Source organism: Cynoglossus semilaevis, chromosome 3, assembly GCF_000523025.1.
Source record: "Cynoglossus semilaevis isolate Cse_v1.0 chromosome 3, Cse_v1.0, whole genome shotgun sequence".
In the NCBI taxonomy this organism is placed as follows: Eukaryota; Metazoa; Chordata; class Actinopteri; order Pleuronectiformes; family Cynoglossidae; genus Cynoglossus; species Cynoglossus semilaevis.
In genome coordinates this window covers 6,246,901-6,269,630 of record NC_024309.1, presented here as the reverse complement: position 1 = coordinate 6,269,630, position 22,730 = coordinate 6,246,901, and the positions used below count along the sequence as shown (strand labels likewise).

The 22,730-nt window shown below is 42.8% G+C and overlaps 1 protein-coding gene and 1 non-coding gene across 4 annotated transcripts in view; one reads left to right on the top strand and one right to left on the bottom strand.

Moving 5' to 3' along the window:
• LOC103377042 (partitioning defective 3 homolog) overlaps nt 1–22,730 on the top strand; it is a 253,608-nt gene that overhangs the window by 24,036 nt on the left and 206,842 nt on the right. For all 3 annotated transcript variants that reach the window (XM_025054368.1, XM_025054367.1, XM_025054366.1), the window contains one exon: nt 6,416–6,517. In XM_025054368.1, the coding sequence (XP_024910136.1) occupies nt 6,416–6,517 (102 nt within the window). The remainder of the gene's footprint in view (nt 1–6,415; nt 6,518–22,730) is intronic.
• On the bottom strand, nt 3,770–3,841 carry trnaw-cca (transfer RNA tryptophan (anticodon CCA)). Its single transcript has one exon. It is a non-coding gene; the product is annotated as a tRNA-Trp (tRNA).

Below are 22,730 nucleotides of genomic sequence, written 5' to 3'. Positions count from 1 at the left end.
GTGATTCAGTGCCTGACCGTGTCTTCTTCATTGATGTCCCTGACGGGGAATATCTATTTCAGTTTGATTTAGAGTCAGCACAGGTTCTATGTCAGTCCCGGGTACTGTACTGTACTGTACTGTACTGTACTTGGTAGTACACACGTTGAGAGGTTAAAAAAGGGTCAAGATTAAGTTTGAAGTTAGAATTAGCTTTAGTTTAGCTAGTAAAGCTACGGTGTCTTCCTGTGGGGAATCTTGACGTCCGTCTCATCCACTTCGTCCTGTTCTTTCTTCCTTATTGTTGTGGATTTGGAAACATCGTTTAAGCTCTGCTACTCATTTTCCCTGCTGTGCCGTTAGTCTTTAATACCCCCTAAAACTTAACCTAACCCTGATGTAAGTTTTTTTTTAGTATCCAGCATTAAAACTGTGCCAGATTACCAAACGGTTACTATAAATATGTGTATAAAAAACATTCTACTGCAGTTCTTCGTTCCTGTGCTCTGTCAGAATTTCGCACCACCTTTCTTAACATTTAGGTGAAATGAAAAACAGAGATGATGAAGCCATGATTATTTTTACCATTCAGTTTTCATCATCCTAGGAACTGCTGTGTAACAGTCTGAGAAAAGCTTGTTTAAATCATATCAGGGTGAGACCGTTTATCAGCCCCAAAATGTCAAAAAAAAAAAAAAAAACAAGAATAAAGTTTGTTTAAATTGAGGTTTATCTGTGATCTGAGTGTGTGACCATATTGTTTAAATTGAGGTTTATCTGTGATCTGGGTGTGTGACCTGCACAAACCTATGGTTCATTTCAGCATATTTCTTACAGCTAAACTAAAAATGGGTGTAAATTTAAATAATATAGCCATTAAAAAATAACTTAGTGTAATACTGGGTTATAATTAAATTCCAAAGTAGGTCAGTAGGTGGACTGATGGATCACATTTCCAAGGCTTCTTTTTTTTTTTTTTACCTCACCTGCCAGTTATTGGTTGTATATCAAATCTCTGTGTCTGGATTGCATCATCAAGTCATGTCGACACTGCAGTCAGACGGCGGTGTCAGTGAGAGCCTCTCCTGGGCACCGGGGTGAATGTGTGTGCGCTGCAGTTGCGCTATAGTCGCCGTGGGGTGAGCAACGGCGGTATTGCCTCAACATGTGGGACCAATAAGTTGCCACTCCTTTCTGCTCGTCTTCACACTCCTGGGATTCCTCCTGCCTGCCCTACATATGTTCCTGTTCCACACACTCACACTCAGTAACCCTCGGCTCTTCAGTAAGGAGTGTGTGTGTGTGTGTGATGGGATTTCATGCTAACGTGTTTTTAGAACCTTATATTCTTCATTTCAAGCTCATGATGTTAATAGTCATAGTGGGTAATATTTATCACCCAAAACTTGCCAAAACTGAACTCAAAATATTCCATGTGGGATTCAGTTAAGAGAGTCTGTAATAATACACAACAGACATGACGAACTGGAGCTGAGACTGAAGAACCGGAATACTTTCCATCTTCCAAATCCTCACTGTGGCCACTTGAAGATGCTGCAGTCGCTCTGTATAGTTTCTAAAATATTGATTTGTCAAACTAAATTCATTTTCTTTTTTCTTTTTCTTTCCTGTAGTCCACAGTCTGAGTGACCGCTCCACGTTTCACATCTGCTGCGTGGGTCGTGACCTCTCCTCTGTGGGTTGTCTGTTTGCTGTAGTGATTCCTCCTGGCGTTCTGTGTTTTTTTTTTTTTTTTTGGCTCATTTGAAGGTCCCATCTGGGGAGCACAACCTCTGTGCTTATGTAACAATAAACAAAAGTGTGCCGAATGTGAGCTGACTGCTGCCTCCACAGTAAACACAGACACTGCAGTGTTCAGTCTAGTTGAACGTTTTGTAGAGAAGAAATTCTGTAATTGGTTTGACATCCACGGTGGTGTGGTTTTTATTCCAGTTCAGTTTTCTTGGTGTTCATGTGTATGTTACTTTGTTTCATGAAGAAATGCACTTCTGCATTAATATTGAAAGGCCTATCAGAGGATTTTAGCCTACCCTGCAGAAGGTTGTTGGTTTGATTGTTGGTTTGCATCAGGAAGGGCATCTGGCGCCTCCTGTGGCAGCATGTGTTGGTTGCAAAGACCCCATTGTGATACAAATAAAACACTCAATAATTATTTATTACAATATAATACTTTATTGATTTACCTAAACCTACTGGTCAGCCCTGACCAGTCCACTGCCCATTATAGGATCAAGCAGATGGTCTAGATGGGCTGCGTCCCTCAGGGTCGCGGCCTAAAATGCCATTTCAGTAACATGACACTCTCACCCTCTGTCTGTTGATGTTTTTGAAGAGAAGTGTTTTAAAGCTGACTGAAGTCAGGATGGAGTGTTCTTGGTGGTTTGCGATCTGGTCTTTTTGGAATTTTTTGGGCAACACTGTGCTCAATATTTCATGACATTTTTTTTTAGCGTCCCAGGAAAATGTTGTGACTTCATTTTGCTTAACTACCATATCTAAATGAGATATCTAAATGCCCTCCGTCGTCCGGTGAGCCTTACATGTGGTCAGGGCCCTGACCTTTTGAACCTGCTTCAAAAGTACACCGTCTCCCTTCGTGCCGTTTTTGTCATGCCTCTCAGTCACAGGCCCATTCTGTCTGAAGTCCCCCCCTGAATTGGCCTAATGATGTGTCATTATATAAAGTGCTCAACGAGAGCCTCATGTGATAATGTCTGTTTTAATTTGGCGGCGGAAGCTTCATCAAAGCAGCCTCATGCTGTGCACACGCACACACAAACGCACACAAACACGGACTGAGTGAGAGTGTCCGACCGGCTCGTGATAATCCAGACCAGATGCTCTGATTCGACCAGCTGAGCTGGAGGCTCTCGGGTCTTCTTTTCATGGAGAGAGAACATTTCAGAGGATAAACACACAACTCACTCTGCGTCCAAAGGCCCGGCTGTTGTGCCTCGTGTTTCATTCTCGATTTACAGTGTAGTTGAAAACAATGTTTTTTTTCTTGGCTCTCTGATTTTCTCTGGTAACTCTGAAATTAAAGAAACAAATAATGCATATAAATCCTACGGGTCAGGCTGCAGTACCAGCACCGGCCAGAAGGTTCTGGCTCAGTTTATTTTAGTTTGAAAACTGTAACAAATGCACATGAAGCAGCCACGGCAGCAGTAGCAGCCAGACGGACAACTCAGAAAGAAAGAGCTTCTAATGAGCGTGAGAGTCATGCTACCTAAGGTCAGAGGTCACAGACTGATGTGATCTCTGAGCTCAGGCAGAGAAAGTCTGGTTTGACTGTGGTCTGTGAATGTTGAATACGTTTTAACTGATTTACCTTTACAAAGTTCTTGACTTCTGGTAATTATGAGTCGTGTGAGACGTAGGGCGACGGAATCAAAAACATCAGGGAACTTGGAGTGAAGTAGTCACCTTCACATCGCACGTTTTTATTGATAAAAATCACAGTTCTCTGTGCTTATCACAATTTCTTCTTTAGTTTACACAGCAGCGTTTGTTGACGGCATTTCGTTACGATAAGAAACAAGGCCACATTCCACATGCTGACATTTTGCTCTGTAAATTGCATTAGTACAATGAAATTATACTCAAATGTTTGTCGATCTCCAAGGCGAATCCCTCATTATCACGTCTACGTCTGTTGTCTTTAATCACCCAAAAACCCAAGTGGTCGTATTAGTCGTACGACAGTATTTCACTGAATTAATGTCGTCGTTTTAACGCAGGGTGAACGGCACCGAGCCTTAAAAACTTTTGACCCCGACGTGATTTGAACACGCAACCTTCTGATCTGGAGTCAGACGCGCTACCGTTGCGCCACGAGGTCCTGTAACGTGAGACCCCGCAGCTACGGACATCAGCCGTGTGGGAATAGTAACACTTGGCGGAAGCTAACGCAGCAATCATGAAACACACAGGCACGTTCTCACATTCTGTCACACACACACACGGCATATTTTTCTTCTTTTTTTCCCGTCCCTCCTCCTTTTTGTCAGTCTCCTTCAGGGCCCCAGTCCTTGTGTGGTCTTTGAGAGAAACGGACAACCCACTCTGATACAAAGACTCAGATAATGATGTGAAGGCGGCTATTGTCTGGCTTCATGTCACAAGTTTGTGTGTGTGTGTGTGTGTGATAGAACCAGAGAACAACTACCTCTCTGTTCCCTCTCACCTTCAGCTCTGGATCTGATAAGTGGTTACCTGATCAGACGCGGGCGCTTGTGTGTGTCATGTCGCTCGCTCGGTGCATGCATGAACGAGCGCGGCTGACATGTGACCACAGGAAACAGGTCACTGGTGCAGCGGCTATAAGACCAGTGGACAATACTCTGTGGCACACCCTGCATATATTTGCCTCCATTTATCGTGTCTGGATGCAAAGCCTTCAGTCTGGTCCGTGACTGCCCTGAAGACGACCAGGTGACGAAATACAAGATGACTGTCGCACAGGCTTTGTACGTCTAAAATGTTTGTTACTCCGGTCCGTCTCCATGGTTGCAGGTTCAATTGCTTCATCCTTAGGCGCACAAAACCCTTAACATGCTGGTCACTAGCCTGCTGCAGTTCCTATTTGACCACGCTCCATAAACAGAATACAAATCTGAATTGTTTGTAATGCTAAAAAAAACTGTGAACACTCCTTTAATTGGTGTCTTCAATGAAGAAATCAAAGTCAATAACACCAAATAACAGAGTCATGTCTCAGTTCCCCAGTGGGGGGCGCACCCCACACTTTGAGAAACGCTGATTTAACGCAAGTCAACTTTGTGACCCATCTCTTGTGGTTGACGAGACAGGCGGAAATATAAGTTGTTGCTGTCTGTTCCAGTCTGATATTTCTGGTTAAAGAATTGTTCACTAATGCTAATCCTGTTTGACCAGTAGCCTAGACGCTAGCTCAAACACGCTGTATCTGTCAAGTGTCGATAACATTCAACAAGCACAGGTTAGACTTGTTCAAACTTACTTCTTCCTGTTGCAAGACGAGGCGCTGTAAGGCAGACGAGTACACGTTCTCCCTTTTCTTTTCTTTTTTTTTTTTACTTCCTGCCCAACCCCACAGACGCTCTCGGGTCTGACTGTTAATCAAGCAGCACGTTGCTTGTTCTTATCAGATCAGTTTAGCTCCTGCGGTCTGCGTCCTTTTGTTAATGAAATGAAACATCGCAGATGCACACTGTAATTACGCAGAAGGACATTCTCAGGACATGAATTGTAATGGGATGATAAAAAAATAAAAACTTTTCAAACCAGCCTGTGACGCTGTATGGGATTTGACATTGAACTTCTCTCAGGTCATTACAGTTATTAGCTTTTTAGCTATCATTTTTTGTCAAAAATTAGAATTAATTGGTGGCATGATTATAATTAGTTCACGTGGAAAATGTTAACCATTGCTTTCGGTTCATGGAACTGAAGACCTTGATGTGATTTTTATTTTATTTTTTCTTAAATGTCAATTTTTTTCTCCAGAATCAGAGCATGTTCTTTTCTCAGAATGGTATTAGTTTCTTGTAATACGTCTGAAGAGCACATGTGGTTAAAGACACCAGAATTGGTAGGCTACAGTTTTCTTCCTGTTCAGTACGGCTGTTGTTTTGTGGTCTGTAATCTCTTCCACAGATGGTACGTCCATGTAGTGTCTGTCTTCAAATGTTTGGTCTTAGCGTTGGGGGAAAAAAAACAAATACTATAATTCACCGTCAGGCTGCACGCTCCTTAAGAAAATGGAATCAGTCGAGAGCAACAACAGCACAACAAATACAACGAGTACACTCGAGCTGTTGCCATCATGGCTGTAATTGGCATAATATTGGAATATTAAATAAAACATCGTCCGTTAGCCTCTCTGTCCTCGTCCCGTCTTCAGAGAACGTCCTTGATGAACTTGCCATCCCCTTCCCACTAACTGACCTTAGAAGGAAGAAGAAGAAGAAGAAGAAGAAGAAAAAACCACACAGCCATTCCCCTCATTAGCTGGACCATTCTGTCTGGTGAACCACAATGAAGTTCAGTACAACAGAGCCGTGCATGAAGGCATTCGACCGCAGACCTGGAGACAGCTTAGTTTGAAGGGAAAGACGTCGGACGACGGGGCGAGAACTGAACAGTCCGCCTTAAAAAGAAGTAAAGGAACGCTCTTTGACCTTGTGTCTGACTGACTTGAGTGGAAGAATTATGAAAAATGCTGTCTTCAGGAATGAATATTTTCTTTGGAGGGAATTTGAAATTTTGACGTCAGTCCAGTGGGCTGAGAGCTGAACAATTCCACGAACCACAGCAGGTCAGCTGATTCTTCAGGAGTCAGCCAGTCCATTTGGGCTGCAGGACATGTAACACAGTGTAGGATCTAATCATCGAGCTAACGCTGTGTTTTGTTTTTTTTTGTTTTTTTCCCCAGGACCTTAACTACTGGGTGCAGGTCCACAGGCTGGAGCATGGAGACGGAGGCATCTTGGACCTGGACGACATGCTGCGGGACGTGGTGGATGACAAAGACCGGGTGAGTTAAAGCTGTGTGTGTGTGGGGAGAGAGACGATACGGGTAAGAGAGACAAACCTGGCACCAGGACAGATGTGCTGCTGATTACACCTGTCTCATGATTACAGTATTAGAACATTAGCAAACAGCATGTTCTCTGTTCAGTCGCTCCCACCTGTTGGCAGTCCTCACAAACCGCGTTAATGATAAGACGACAGTCGGTTGTGTCACGTTACGGTTAGAGTTCCACTCCGATGAGTCAGACAATAAGAATCTTTTGTCAAAGGCAACACGGGTGATACTCTGCTCAGACCAGCTGTAAATGATTACCCATGCTGCATCACTCCCCTTGGGAACAGCGCTGACTACACCTGAGTCACCGCACGCTCCGTGAGTCGGAGGTGGTTTATTAAGGTGAATCAGTTGGAGGTGGTCTGTAGACCGTGGTCTGTAGACCGTGGTCTGAGTGTATGCGCACTGTGTGTTGTATGTGAGTGTGTGTGTTTTTGGGCATCGCCACCTTTTGTGACTCTTCCGCAGCTCCATGATTGGACGGTGCCATGGTTACACCCCAGGTGGGATCAGTGGTGAGAGCAGCTGTTTTGCACCTGCTCTCTGAAACACTTCTCCCACTTTTTTTTATTTTTGTTTTATCCGTTTGACTCCTCTTTTTATCCACATACATTATTTGAAAATCATTACCAGGATTGAAAGGGAATTTCTCCCTTTAATGATCACTGACTTTGATTTTCTGAATATTTGCTCCCTCTAGTGGATGTCAATGCATATTGCAACGTGCTCTACTGTAGATATTTTGGTCAAAATTCTGTATTTTTTTCTTTTCCTCTTCTTTATAATAAGACCGTTCCTGCCTTAACCTTTTACATTGTCACATGTTTCAAATCTGTGGTGGCAACTTTTCAGTTTTGCTCCAGACGGGCAGTCAACTCTCTCTGTGTGTGTGTGTGTGTGCACCTGAGTCGACAGTGCGTGGGGGTGTTTGCTCTTTTGTATATGCATGCAGTTGCAGTAGCAGATCCAGTCAGTCCAGATCTGTATTTCACTGTCTAATCTACCAAAACAAACAGGCAGGGACATGGCCAGACCAGGCCCTGGTCGTTACAGTACGTCGACAGGCAGAAGCTTGGGAGATTCTAGATGTTGAGGTTTTTTTTTCTTTGTCGGAAATGCACATTGATTATAGCAGGTTCTGTCGATTTTGGGTCAATAAAACAGAGAGCTCCTGACTGTACAGCAACATTGACTCTAAAGCTGACTTTTTCTACACTCTGTGATGCATTACTTGAATGTAGTACTGAAAATGTACACATTAAGTTGCTATTTACTAGAAATAGATGGTGCTCAACTGATCCACATCTTCAGAGAAGCTAAATTAACCGTATACATATGTGAATATTCAAGTATTTACACAACTGGCCTTCAAGCTGCTGCATGGTTTAAATCCACAGTAAGTAGATCAGCCGATGTCTGCAACAGGTTTTGAATTTCTGAATTCTTGATACTGATCGGTGCTTCAAGCTTCAAGTTAGAATAAAACTATGTTAGAAAAGTATGGTTAACAACAGCACTAGATGATGTCACAATAGCTAACTGTCAAGGATTGGTTGTTATAAAACTCTTATTTAATGTCATAAGTGTACACTGCGCTCGTCTTGTTTTTAATGTAAGACTTCTTTTTCTTCTTTGCCGTGTATCACCTCTGTTAAAGACTCTAAACCCTCAATAACAGACTGTGTTTGCTGCTAACAGCCATAATTACAGCCGTCGTTGCACTAAACAGGAAGGCGCCGTACAGTTAGGTCTTTAGAAGAATGAGCTCATCCTGTGTCACTCGCACAGAAAAGGAAAGACGACAGAGCGGAGGGGATTAAACACACCACCGTCTGTGTCATCCAAGAGCTTCGCTCCTTCCATTGTCGTGTTGGACCTGGTCCAGGATCAGCGGTTAGATATAAGCTGTGATTCACGTTCGGTTCACGGTGCAGCGTGCCGCAGCTTGTCTTCCTCTCCACTCCACTGATCTCAACACGGATGGTTTAATCATCATCTTACCTTTGTGTGATAAAGTACGACAGCGTGTACTTGTGCGCACAGGTACATTTTGGTTTTGTGTTGCACTAATGACACCCAGGCTGTTATTTTCTGCTAGTATTTCCTCCGTTTTCTGTGTTCAGTTCAGGACCTTCTCCCGTTCAGTTCTTTGTGTTTCGGCCTCCGACTGTCACACACAGCAGTGAGTGTCTTTTGCATGTGACACAAATTAAATCTCTTGTCAGAGTTCACCATCATTCAGCTCTGCAGAACCCCGTCTGTTGGCAGGAGCAACAGACTCTTTGACTCACTGCTGCCACCAACTGGCAGAGAAAGTGGATCATTTGGATTTGTTGAAAACAGAAAATAATCACTAAATTAAAATGAAATAACATTTAAAAATAAAATGGAAATATATATAATATGCAGTACAAGATCAATACAATATAAAAAGGATCTAAGGACAAAAAATTAAAAATGTTAGTCCAAAATTAAAATGAAATAACATTTAAAAATGAAATGGAAATATATATAATATGCTGCCAAAATATATTGAAATATCCTCTACATGTATTTGATTAAAAAAAAAAAAATTATTCAAATTAGTCCATATTGTTTCAGTTTTAATCACCCTGCATAATTATTACAGGTTACTGTTATACAAAAAACTAAAACAAATAGACTAAAATATAATTTTGGCCCAGAGTAGTTAATGACTTTTTACAGAAACCAAGAAATAAAGAAACAGTCGCCCAGTTTTTCCATTTCTCATTATTAACTGCAGCTTACATGTTTTTGCCCCATGGCAAGTGAAATATCTCACAAAACTTATAATTCTGTGAAGGAAAAGGAAAAATGTTTTTCTGTCTAAATGCCACAGAAAAATATAAAAAAAAACCGAAACACTTTAAGCGACACAATGTGTGAAAATGACTGCAATTCCAACACTCTTCATCCATCCACCAGATGGCAATGAGGCAATAAAATGACTTTTGGTTCGATGATGGCTTTAGCTAACAAATTAGCATAACATGTCTGGTGAATGAATACAGTGGGCGTGATATGGCCAATTAGATCTAATTAGATTCAATGTTAATAGTCTTGGCAGAGAGATAAAGATTCTAAATGTGGTCGGTGGTACGGCACTCCAAGAGCGTTGACGATAACAGCGATATTTTCCCCACGCCTGTGTTCATGCTGCATTCAGAGGGATTAAAGGTTAATTTACTTCCTGTTCTTGAACATAATAATCCAGTCACTCCTGTCTGGTGCTTTGTCAGCACTTTAGTGCCTTTGAAACTGTTTCTGAACTGCAGCAGGATCATAATCCAACACTGCTGCGTTGGGCTTCACCTGTTGTGCAGATTGGTGTCTAGACGTGGTTGGTCCGCTGGGACCCCTGATAACAAAAAGGAAAACGATTACCTTGGTTGAGCCCCTCCCCTGAGTATTTGTAGTCCAGGCGGTTCATCCTCATTAGCGGAGGTGAGTCAACGTGAGCTTTTCCCATGAGTTGGATGACAGAAGGGCCAGAGGTTGAATCCTCATAGGTGATTATCAGAAACCTCATTAAAGCGGTACATGAAGGCCCTGAATCAGCATTACAGGGATTATTGTTTTTACCATACCAGACCTGGTGCTCAAAGGGTGCTGCAGTGTCAACTTTCAACCACAGGGGGGCACTCAAGCTTAGGTTAAAGGGACCCAGGGTGTTATGTGAATAAACTGCAGCCCTGACTTAATTTTTGGAATAACAGACACGGTCGTTTGTGTCTGGGAGAAATAACAAGTGCAGGGTTTTTAATAAGGAAAGACGACGCTAATTCTGCAGCCTCTCCCACCGACGTTTATAGGCCTCACTTATTAAGAAGCACAACTGCGTCCCCTAGTTATGCACCTCCTCACAGAATTGGCATTTCCTTTGCCCATAAAGATGGTATCGTCATGGCAACAATTGTCAGGCCTCAACTGGGCACCTGGGCTGGTCGGGATCAAGGCGTGGGGGAAATTAGCCTGGGCTAAATCAGGGTACCAGTACCTGCCCCCTGGTACCATTACATCGCCGGGGGAAATCAGAGACTAATTACACACTCTGTGTGTGTGCGTGTGTGTGTGTGTGTGTGTGTCTCATTAAGTAAATATTGTTGTGTCTGGTGTTGCCAGCTCCACTCAGGCAGGGTGGGCTAAAACCCTTTTTTATTATTTATTGTTATTTAGAAAAAAAAACAAAACATATTTTTATTGTTAAGTGTTTTAAATAGAGTTAAATATGTATTTAAAGTATGCAAATATATATGTTATTACTGTTTGTAATACTGATGTTTGAAATCTGGATAGTTTAAAATACCACCTTAAAATAAAATTATTCAATTATGTTTATTGAAAAATGTTAAATCTAACATTATACTGCGTCACCTGCTGACATAGAGGACACACTGAACTATGAACATAGTTGAAGTATCCTGTCAAAACTCCTGCATACCTCCACCCACTATAGAAAGTCCCCCCTCCTCACACACAGTGTACAGGACTGGGGCAGATAAACAAGCTGCAGTGCATGATGGGAGGTGACACTTAAAGTTGAGTTTTGAAAGTCAGCTAAAAATAGAACCCTGACACTATGTCTGTCTTTTTTTGACAGATATACTGACAGGGGACCACACACACACACACACACACACACACACACACACACACACTCACTGTCAATGCCTGTATTGAGACTAAAGAAACATCAGAGAAAAATGAGACATCAACCTCACACGGTCACATGAGAGCACGAGCAGAGGGGCCAGGTCACCCATGCCCCCCCACACGCAGCGACACACACACACACACACACACACACACACCCACCGTGCTGCAGTCAGCAGTAATTAGTCTGTAAGGCCTGCAGTCAGCGCCGCGGACTCGGTGTAGTAACAAAATTTATCCCGACTTCTGCTGCTCTGCCTCCGGGGCTGCAGGCTGCAACAAGCACTTTTTCATTTCATTTTCCTGCGGGGCCCAGGATTTATTGTCTGTAGCTGCTTGTTTATTAGGTTCCTATTTTTTTTTTTAAACTTACCCTGGGTAGAATTTTTAAGTGCTGTTGTGTGTGTGTGTGTGTTTTTTTGTTTTTTTTTTCCACAGCAAATCCCTCCTTCCCACTTACGCAGTCATAATCCTTCACAGTGGGAACCTGCCCAGTGTGGCCACTCTGCAGAACCACAGGCCTTTATTGTTAGTAACTCTATAATGTGTTGGTCAGTGCACTCTTGTGTGTGACATGAAATAGTGGTTGTTTTTCCTCTAAGTAATTACAGTGGAGTGCACAAGGGTGGCTCCGACCAGTAACTTGTGAATGTACGCAGGATTATTAGGAGTTGATGGTGTCCAGTGGAAAACTTTAGGGTTGGGTTAGAAAACTGAGGTTGACTTAAAATTGAACATGCTTAGAATGAATTAGAAGTTTGAGGTTGACTTAAAATTGAACATGCTTTGGTAAAATGGAGAATGAATTAGAAGTTCAGACGTGGGCAAACCTTTTTGACTCGTGGGCCACAATTGTCCTAAAATTGAAAAAAAAAAGTCATGCATAAATGGGAAATGTGGTTATTGCAGGGAAAAGGCAGAAGTATATACTGATAATATAAATAAATTCCATAATTTGGAAAAGTTTGGTGGGCCGGATTAAAAAGCTGAACGGGCCGCATCCAGCCCCCGGGCCTTAGTTTGCCCATGCCTGAATTAGTTTGTAATGTAATGTTGTGGTTGATGGATGATTTTTGTGTTGATAGAGGGGGGGTTTCCATTGGGAATATCAGTAGTTCCCTCCATTTGTGACACTATTTATATCCATTTGACAAAAATGTGATTTTTATTTCATTTTATTTGTGTCCAGAAAATGTTTGTCGCTCGGACCTATGTAGTTGACGACCCCTTCTTTAAGGGTAGGAAAAAAAAAGCAACACAAGTGGAAGTGGAATTGACAGTTTTACAGACTAAGTAATAGTTGTATTTAATTTGTGTTCCATTTAAAAGACTACATTTGCTACATTTTTAAAAGCTGTGAAATTAAATTAGGAGTTAATTAAATCAGAGCCGTCGACGTAGACCTGTTAAGCCACGAACAGTACAGTGCATGAGATAAGAGTCTGCAGTCGTTGACGACACCATCCGTTGCCACGCAACATATGCAGTGTGACATTCCCGACTCATCCCGGGGTCTGAAGGATGTTAGCTCGTGTGGCAGAGCAGCAGGAAACTCCTCCATCTTCTGCAGAGGTTTCCTTTCAAACAGATGGAATCAGGTCATGTCAGCCAGAGCTCCTTTCAGCTTGAAGGCAACCGGGTTAGTCACGTAGGTGTCTTTGATTTCTCCTTCATGACAGCTCCCCTACAGGAAGACATTTCGTCTGGTGCTCCAAATTGCTAGTGACACGGTGACGGTTCCCCCCCGAACACTGTCTAAGGAGGCCAGGGACTGTAAGCAGAGCTCACAGTGCCAAAAATAATAGGGGAGGCCCGCAGACATGCACACGGAACAGTAAAAAATAGCCACCACACTTGCATAGACATCCTCTGAATGTAACACACACTGTCATCATTATACCGAGTGTGTGTGTGTTTGTGATGTGTATGTGTGTGTGTTTGTGAGTGTGCACGGTGCTGCAGGATGTTTGTGCTGGTCGACAGCTGTCAGGGCAGCTTCTCCTCCTCTATCCAGATATTTAGCCAAACCAGTGTTGGAGTCCTGAAGGACTGACCTGGTGTCACCCTGCAGGGTTGATGTGGCTCAGCCACTAGGAGACGGTCCCTAAACTGAGGTGACGGGTACAGCCCTCCCTGACTCTCCCCTGCTGGGATCTTGTTGTTCTTTCAAAATCTCCAAGAAGGATTACACTAGGCTGAAAAAAAAAACAACAACAAAAGAAGACATTTTCACATGTCCTGTATTTTGCCCCATTCCTGTCTACTCAACCTGAGTCCTCACCCAACCTCCCCCCCTGAGGTAACACAGGACAATAGTTCACTGTCTGTGTGCTTTGGGCACCTTACATACATATCCTGGTTTTTAACCAGGTGAGTTCCTCCTCTGGAGGGCAAGTCTCCTGCTGTGGCTCTGGTCTCTGGAGCTTCCAGTCTAGAGAAGAACCACTTATACTGTATTCAACAACCCTCATGAAACCAAAGTCACTCCAAGGTTGTATTTGAATACTAACTCTTAAGTAGAGTCCGTGGCCTTTATGTGGTGCTCGAGGAATGAAGAATTTAAGATAATTCTTTAAACTTGGCCAAAGGTTTTTAAAACAAAAATGCACATAATTTGAATGTCAGTTAGCTTTGTTGACATGCTACCTTTGCAAGTTAGCCTTGCGTTAGCACTATTTTAGGCTGTAGCATACAGTATGAGCAGCATGTGAGCATTCAGCTAACACCCTCAGCCCCACTGTTTTTCTTCTGTTTCTTGCCGATCTGCATTTTGTCAGTTGCATTACTGCCACCTTCTGGGTTGATGTTGAACAGGTAGATATTATATAACTCAAATTTAACTCTGCCAGTTATCATGACACTCCTCAATATTGTACTGTATTAGATACAGGACTACATTTATCTGTACAGCTATAGCGCCTCCAGGTGGTGCTCTGCAGTAACCCTCTTGCGGGATTGTGTATTTTTGTATCTATTTTTCCTAGAAAATATATATGAATTAATAAAAAAAAACAAAAACCAAAGAGAATATTGAAGGAGCTCCGTGCCGAGAGCCGACGGAGGCGATGTCGAGAGTGGAGTGGTGGCGTAACCGCGAGCTAAGTCGTCTCTGGCGGCAGTGACTGGCGTAGAACAAAGCTGAATTTGACATTGGCACATGGAGGTAGGGGAGTCGGTGCCAGAGCAAAGGAGCTAAGCCCGGTTTGGAGAGTCTTACACAGGGACATTGTAGCAGTCAGGGAGCTGAATCCCCCTCTAACGCCACGATTGCGTGCTCACACTGCTTCTCTTCCCATGGGAAAAGGGGCCTAAGGCCTCTTAGGATCTGCGGGAATGCTGCAGGCTTAGACGCACGCTGAGGCACTGCTGAGGCTCTTCCCCTCGCACAGCTGCTGGTCAACGTGATTTACTATACACTCCACAAATATCTGTTTGGCCGTGTCCACGGTGGGCGACCTTACATCAAAGCAAGAGATTAGTTGGCGAGAAAGTTTATCCATTTATTTCTAATTATTTCTCACTCTGAAGTTATAATTACATAATCCCAGTTTGATCACATTAGATTTCTTAAAAAAAATTCCAATTTCAAAAATAACATTTTTTATTTTGAACGCCAACTTTTGCAGTTATATGAAATCCTCCGACTTTATATAATCCTACAAGACAATGATTAAACTCGTAATCAAGGAAAAAAATGCCGCAGCCCTAGGACATAGCTGCCTCTAATTGTGCTAATGACGCATGAAATTTATACCGTGGTGATTCAGTTATTTAATTAGGAGCATTTTTGAATTAATTCTCTTCATTTTCTACTTCTCAGTAAAGCAACAGGGAATCGCTAATACATTTCTGAGATTCTGAAAAATAAATCATGCATTACAGTGGCCAACTGTCAAGTCCTTTGTAACACCGAGAAGAAGGAGAGGGAGAGAGAGAAAAAAAAATCTCCATCCATCTTTCTATTCTTCTGTCTCCCTGCAGTGGAAGTCAAGAAGAGGGCTCTTTGTATTCATTACAGAGGGCAGCTGAAGGTTAGTGGGCCAATTTGAGAGAATATGTCTCAGTGAGTCTTTGTGCTCAGCCACGGTTGTATCCAGAAGGGATTTTTGGAAGAATTTTCTTCCTTAGGATCCATCCTTTCCCCCTCTCCAAAAGTAAAAACAAACCAAAAATAAAGCTCATTCATTACATACAGTGAGTGTGGATGTGTGTGTGTGTAAGCTGCGGTGAGTGTGGATGTGTGTGTGTGTGTGTAAGCTGCATGTGTGTGTGTGTCTGTATTGTATTGGATGGGGACTGTTGGGACCCTGCATGACTGCCTTATGTCTCTTCAACAACAGATGTAACACAGCCTAGGGTTGTCGCTTGTTATATGAATACGTGTGTGCGGGAATGTGTGTGTGTGTGTGTGTATGTGTGTGTGTGCTCACAGAGACAGCCTGCTATTCCTATTTGGAAGTCGGCGGGGAATTTTCCTATAAGGCAGAAATAATAGGCACCCATTTAACTCTGGAGACGGTTATCCATCAGTGCACACACACACACACACCCAGAAACACACTTCTGGTAGTACTGTGTACATGCATCAGTGAGAATGTCTATCTTTACACACAGGAAGGAGAGCCGTTGAAGACTGGCCCCATTGTCTGTTGTCAGTATCTCCCTTACTTTTCATTGTTCAGAGGCCATTACGCCGTAAAAGCCCTGATTGGTTCATCACCAGCGTACGGCCTCGTCTGCAGACAACAATCCACAAGGACACCGAAACAATCTGTTCTGTCGCACTTAGGAAACCGTTCCACCATATATTTATATATATATATATTTTTGTCTTTGATCACGGACATCGTCCCGGTGTCATCATCGCGCCCATTTTTCAGCTTGACCTTCGCTTGCAGCTTTGTCTTAAAAAGCTCTCAGGACCGTCCAGACGGAGCCTGTTTTTCTTTTCTAATCCCGTATCGATCAGCAGACAGTGAATGAAGTGCACACAGACAAACCGACTCCATTGATCACAGGGAAAAAAAAACACACACGCCTTCACATACGCAAACAGTCATTTACTTGTCTTGACGAGAAGGCTCATTAAAGACATCTCCTCTGCTTAGCTGTAGGCCTAAACAGAGTGGGAAGTGACAGGTGATTTTTTTTTTCTTCTTACAAAAGTTTTGAATTCCAGAGCCATTTTGACGAAGGTCGAATTCCAAATTTTTTTTGCATTTTATTTCACCCGCCATCAAACGCTTCATTCATCGTCTGCCGCTTAATCCTCTTCAAGGTTACGGCGGCTGCTGGAGCCAATCACAGCAGCCATCGGGCGTCGGTAAGGTGCACCTTGGGCAGTTCACCCAGTGCCTTGCAGCATAGACAGACAAACAGCCGTTCACATTCACACTTATTATCACATTACAGGGTCCCATTAATGTCAGCCTGCAGAACGCAATGGATTATGGGAAAGTTCATGAGCACAGAGCACCCAAAACCTGATATATATTTCGATTTGAATTTTTTATCTTGTCTTTATTGCTTTTCAGGCCCAACCACTAAAGATATGGAGCAGGGACCCCCCCCCCCTATATTTATTAATCTATATCTATAAAAACAGCCTCACAGGTTCATGTTGATGGAAGAAATTTGTGGAATAAGAAGATAATTTGATAACTTGCACTGCACCTGTAGGCTCCTAGGGGTCGTAGACTCCCATGTTGAAGACCTATGGAACTCCTGTATATGTATGAACCTATAATATCAGTACATCTGGTTGTTATGAGGCACGGTTTTTGTGACGTGTTTCCATTTCTAAGTAAAACATGAAGGGGGGATCTGTGGGGGGGGGGGTTGTCATCCATGACAGGATGTTAATAATTCATAGCATATAAACAACAACAACATATGTGCCACATTTAAATATGGCTATTTGAATATGCACTCTGTCTCTCGCCATCTCACACACACACACACGTCGAGGGAGAGTGAGCGAGATAGATAAAGTGAGAGTGAGAGACCCCAGGTTGCCTTGTCAACAACATCTGGTGATATATTATTCAGAGTTTTTTTCTTTTCCTTACTCTTTACCAGAAAGAGGAGATCGAATCGGTGTTGACGGAATGAGACGGAAACAGAGACAATCAGGAAACACAGAACTATATTTAGTGAGTGACTGACACAGGTTTCAAACTCAAAGGGAAACCCACTCGTCCCCACTGTGTCTGGCCCTAGCCTGTGTGTGTGTGCGTGCGGTCTCCTGCAGTACCACGCTCCAATTACCAGTTCTATAAGCGCAGGTGTGGCACCTGAGACCTTGAACAGCCCCCCCGCCCCCTCACCCGTCCCCGTCCCTCGCTGCAGCACCTTTTAACACAGCGTTAGGAAGACACCGGGCCCCGGTTTAGTTTGACAAAGAAGCGACTGTGACGTTTCCCCTCTGAAGACCGGGCTCGTCACGAGGCTGTGAAAATGAGTTTTGCTGCAGGGCGAAGAACACACTCCTATAATTCATCCTCACATTACTTGTAAAGTAGGAAAAATTGCATTACAGTGAGTAGTAACACGTTTACCTCCAAGAAAATATTTCATACACGGAGTTTCATAAAGCGGCGGTGCCCCCTCTCTGTGGGAATAGAGCAGTGGAGTAACACTTAGGCTAGCTTATGAGGTAGAATCAGGGTTTTATAGCAGTTTTTGTTCCATTATCTTTCGGAGCTCGTCGTTTTGGCGAATGCCACGAAGCTGAAATATTGCCTATATGTAAACATGAGCTCATGATGTAAAGAGGAGCTGCGAAAAGAATTGATGTGCTTTTAATGAAGAAGAATAGTCTCGCCGTCTTTTCCTTATATCATAGCATTTTCCATCTACTAGTAGAATAATTTTTTTCTCAGTATGTAACAGTTACCTGGACGCTCAGACCTCAGTGTCCCTGTTGGACTTGGACGTGCTACCAGCTTTAGATCCACTTCCGCCGCAAAACTTTTTTTTTCGGTCCCTTTGTTTACTTCCTTTTTCTGTTTTCAAGCATAACATTTTCAACTTTGTTTAGTACAGAAAAACGCAGATGTTACTTCAGAACAGATGCTGGGCTTCCTGACAGAGCTTTCTTTATACTGCGGCTTTGTTTCCATAACCAAAACAAAACACTTTGTGTCTAAAGGAAGGCGGAAAGAGATCAAATCCACCAAGTACTACTGTATATTTACGATCAAATGTGACATTTCCTGGATGTTAGTGCAGCCAGCGCTACATTTGTGTAGAGTCAGTTTTTAAATACTGCTCTATAATGGAAGAAAGTTACAAATACGAAAGAGCAGGGGAGCCTTACAAATATTTGCAGAATATATTTAGAACACAAGAAAACATCAGTTCTTAACAACATGTAGTTGACCGTTTGTGGCCTTCAACTAACTTTTACATCATAGAGTGTTCTGTGTAAATTCTACCGCGTCAGAAAGAACATACTGCAGTATTCAAACATCCATACCCTCAGTAATTTTGTAGACGTCACTTTCTTACCACAAAGTGCTTTGAAACAGCTGCTGTGTGCACTCTGGGTGACTCTCCTTACATTGCACAAAAAGCCACATCACTCTGAGGAGACACGGGGGAATCCCTGATCTATAGTGGCGTCTCCACCGTAGCAGTGAAACTGTGCATCTGAAGGAGTCTGATCGCTTCTCTCCAGGGTGTCAGGATGATCCACTGGATGAAATGGGATCTGCTGGAAGGTGGTGTCTGTGACTTATGGCCGAGTGCCGTCGGGTGAAGCTTTTCAGCAGCAGCAGCAGGGGGCACTGTGGCACCGTTAGTGCAGGAGTCTAACCCTAGTGCAGAGTCAAGTTTCCTCTGTAAAAACCACTGTGTAGTCACTCATACAATTAACCTCAGAGATTCCAAACTTTAAACGGTTATGATTATGTAACCAGCGTGTGTGTCTGACCGAGTAGGTCCGAGGCAGGATGTTTTCGGTGACACTCGGAGGTATTTTAGCTTTTTATATTATCCTCAAAGTCGGGTAAAGCCATGTGTTGCAAAAGCAAACAATCCCTTTGGTTGCGAGGATAAAAACCGCATTACATGCTTCTCCACATATCAAGAATATCGCATTACCCCAGAGTTGAACCCTGCCTGTGTATACAGAGACAGGTTGAAGACACGAGCTATTCAGCAGCACCGGTCCACATCATTGAAGGCTTCATGCTCTGTAGATGTTCACAGATTTCTTTCACTGCCAAGATAAGGGGCTTCTCATCACAGCAGGAGTAACTCAAAACTCCTCTGCTCCGTTCCCTTTCTCGGACCGCTTCAAGCTCTGTGCAGGTATGTGTGCAGAATGAATTTGCAAAGTTAAAATGCTGCGAACTTGAACAAACTTGTTAGGAACAGGGAAAAAAAAAAGAGAAAGGAAAAGGTGAAGGATTGTTCCCAAAGCTCCTAAAAGTTTTGAGTTCTTTGGCACGCATTCATGGGAAGAAATGCAACGGGCATGAAGCAAATACCAGCCGTGCTCCTTTTTGTTGTCATCACCTTGATGTGGAAATAGTGGAAGGACTGTGTTCTTTCAGAGGCAGCGCAGGAAGTCGGAATGTCCATTTTTTTTATCCTCCATCCCCTTCCTCGTCTTCCTCAGCGACTTATCTTACACCAAGCATGAAATAGCTGCAATTTGAATTTCCTTTATGTTTTGGCAGTACTGCTGTTATGCATTACTCCAGGCCTGGTCTCTATGGGAGTGGACAGACTATATATTATCCTGGGGCTAAACTGTAAAAATATCTATCATCGCTAGGGTAATCGCTCGAAGATATATTATATTCAAAAAGCTTTTTGGCCGGCGTTTTTACCAGTTTTCATCCCTGACTCCAAATGGCCTTCGCAGACAATCCGACCTTTGAGGGTTAACCCTGGTTTACACTTTTTTGTGTTTCAAAAGACAAGGTAGAGGGCACGTATCACTTAAATCAGTCACGCCGATGGTCGACGCGTTAGCTCTTCAACTCATCTCTCTTTTTTTTTTATCGTAAGAACGTCTTTTCTTCCCTCTGAGAGGAAATCTCTACTCACAGTACTTTAGAAAACTTCTGGAAGCCCTAAGCCTTCTGTATCTCAACTCCCACCATACACATCTTTGAAGCGTTGCTCATGGAAGATAACACGCAGCGCTCAGAGATTATGCAACGTAAGCCTAATGGTACAGTGCCGGTAACACTTTAGGCTTATGCTCCTGTTGATGAACTTAAAGCAGTGCTCGCTGCGCTCTATTATTCCAGCTAAAAAAAGAGAGTAAAGGATTGCCATTGGAGATAGATAAGAGGGAACGGAGGCTAAGCCGGGTGGAAAACCCAAAAGTAAACATTCCACCAATGCTTTAGGTGAAGGAAAGAAGAGTGGTTAGTGCCTCAGAGCGAGAAGATCATCAGTTTGATTACAGGCTTAACTGAGAGGCTCTCTATAGCACTGCTATAGCCCTATAGCATTTGGTTATTTGGACATTCTAAATTGACCAGTGACGTGTGTGAATTTGAATTTGTATTTGCCCTGTATATATGTCACCGCCATGAAGTGTGTGTATCTTGTGTCTGATTGGTAGGATTGGCTTCAGCTCATCTGAGACCCAAAAATGATCAGTAGTAAAATGATGAAGAGGTTGTGCAGAGCCCTGTGACCTCAGGTGGAACTAAGTTCAGCTGCCAGTTAATGCAGAGGCGTTAAGATGTGCAGCTGAACCAAGATAGAGTCTGTGAGTGTGAAAGTTCATACAATAAACTATTGTTTTTCCACTTCGCCATGTTGGTAAAGATGAGATGTGTAATGGCCTTCTCGGGACTGTTGAAGCTAGTGGTGCTTGAGATGATATTGCTGATGTAATGACCTCTGTTCTCCCAGTACAGGTGTTATTTATTTCGACTCTTTACACGCTCTCTTTGCTCTCGACACAAATGACCTTGTGTTGTATATACTGGGGATGGCGTGATGCGATAATCAGGATTGGTCCAATATTGGTCAAAAGTTAAGAATGGAACGTGGAAAAAAAACAACTGTAGCCTGTCTAATCTGATACCTGAGCTAAAATGCTTAACTTTGACGTAACCAACGACACTATTGACTCAGCTACAGCAGAGGAGAGGGCAGGTATCGGATTGGTATCGCTATCGGCAGATACTTCAAGTTGCAGTATTGGTATTGGACATTTAAAAGCCATCCTTGTTATATACCTAACTGCAGTATTGGTATTGGACATTTAAAAGCTGTATCGAGCCATCCTGATTATATACCTAACTCCACTTTTTTTTATATCAACTTTGGCTGACCAACTGAATATATAAATATATATATATATATTATCTTTAACTTTGGTTGACCAACTAAAATCCTTCAGCCTGCCATCATGTTTTATAGTTGCTGGTTTCTATGCTGGTCACCGCGAAGGCCGTTGATTCTCTGGACGGGTCTGTTGTTGAGAGAGAAACATGGTTCTCCAACCAGAGAGCCCGGGACTAAAATTTACTGAAAGATAAGCCACCGTTTTCATGATTGTAGTGCTCACTCGTGTCAGGGGGGAGTTTTATGGCCAGTTGTTTGTATTGGTGGAGTCATAAAACTCGGCCTGGGGAGACCCATCTTTATAGTGTCAGTTGTGCCTGTGCCTGCGACGTATTTCAGGAGTACAGCGTCGGTGTGTAGACAAGTGTGAGATATGACTGCATCAAAAACTTTTGTTGGCCCTCTGTGAAACAGCCGGTAAATACTGTACTGTATGTCTTCCCTTCCCGTATTTATGTTGCAGCGAGGCTCCTAAAAATACTTGGACCGTCACTGCATCAGTTAAATAAACTGGTGTGGGTCTGTTTAACCATAATTGCGGAGTAGTTGGAACTGTGTGCTAATTGTCTGGTTCACGACCACAAGTACTTCAGCTGCTGTCTGTCAAAGTCAGCAACCGTGGTAAACACTTGTTCATCCCTCTGATTGTCGAGTGCGTTTTTAATGTTTCCCAGAGACATATATGGGGGCAGGTGAAGAGACAGATGGGGAATCTCTGTGATGTTTATTCAGATTAGCCTGCACAACAATGTATCAGCTGTTTTGAAGTTTTGATTTGTACGCACACACAGAGGCTCTCAGTGATATGACATATATACTTTATTTTAAAACAGTGATTTCTAACGGTGTCCCTGTTTTTATTAGTTTTGCTTAAAGTTTCCTCTCACTATCAACTATCAAATTTATACATATACACTTTGTGAACTAGCTGTGATGAGTGGCGATTTTATACATATACACTTTGTGAACTAGCAGTTGCTAGCTGTGATGAGTGGTGACTCCTACGACTGTAATAATAAAGTCGACTTTACCAAATGTAGACAAACAGCACATGCATCCTCAAGTCACAGCAACAACTATTTTCACATGATCAGATCTGTTTCCCCCCCTAGTGTTATCACTTCAGCTCAAATATCAGCACTTCAAATATTACATCATAAGTGAGTAGCTC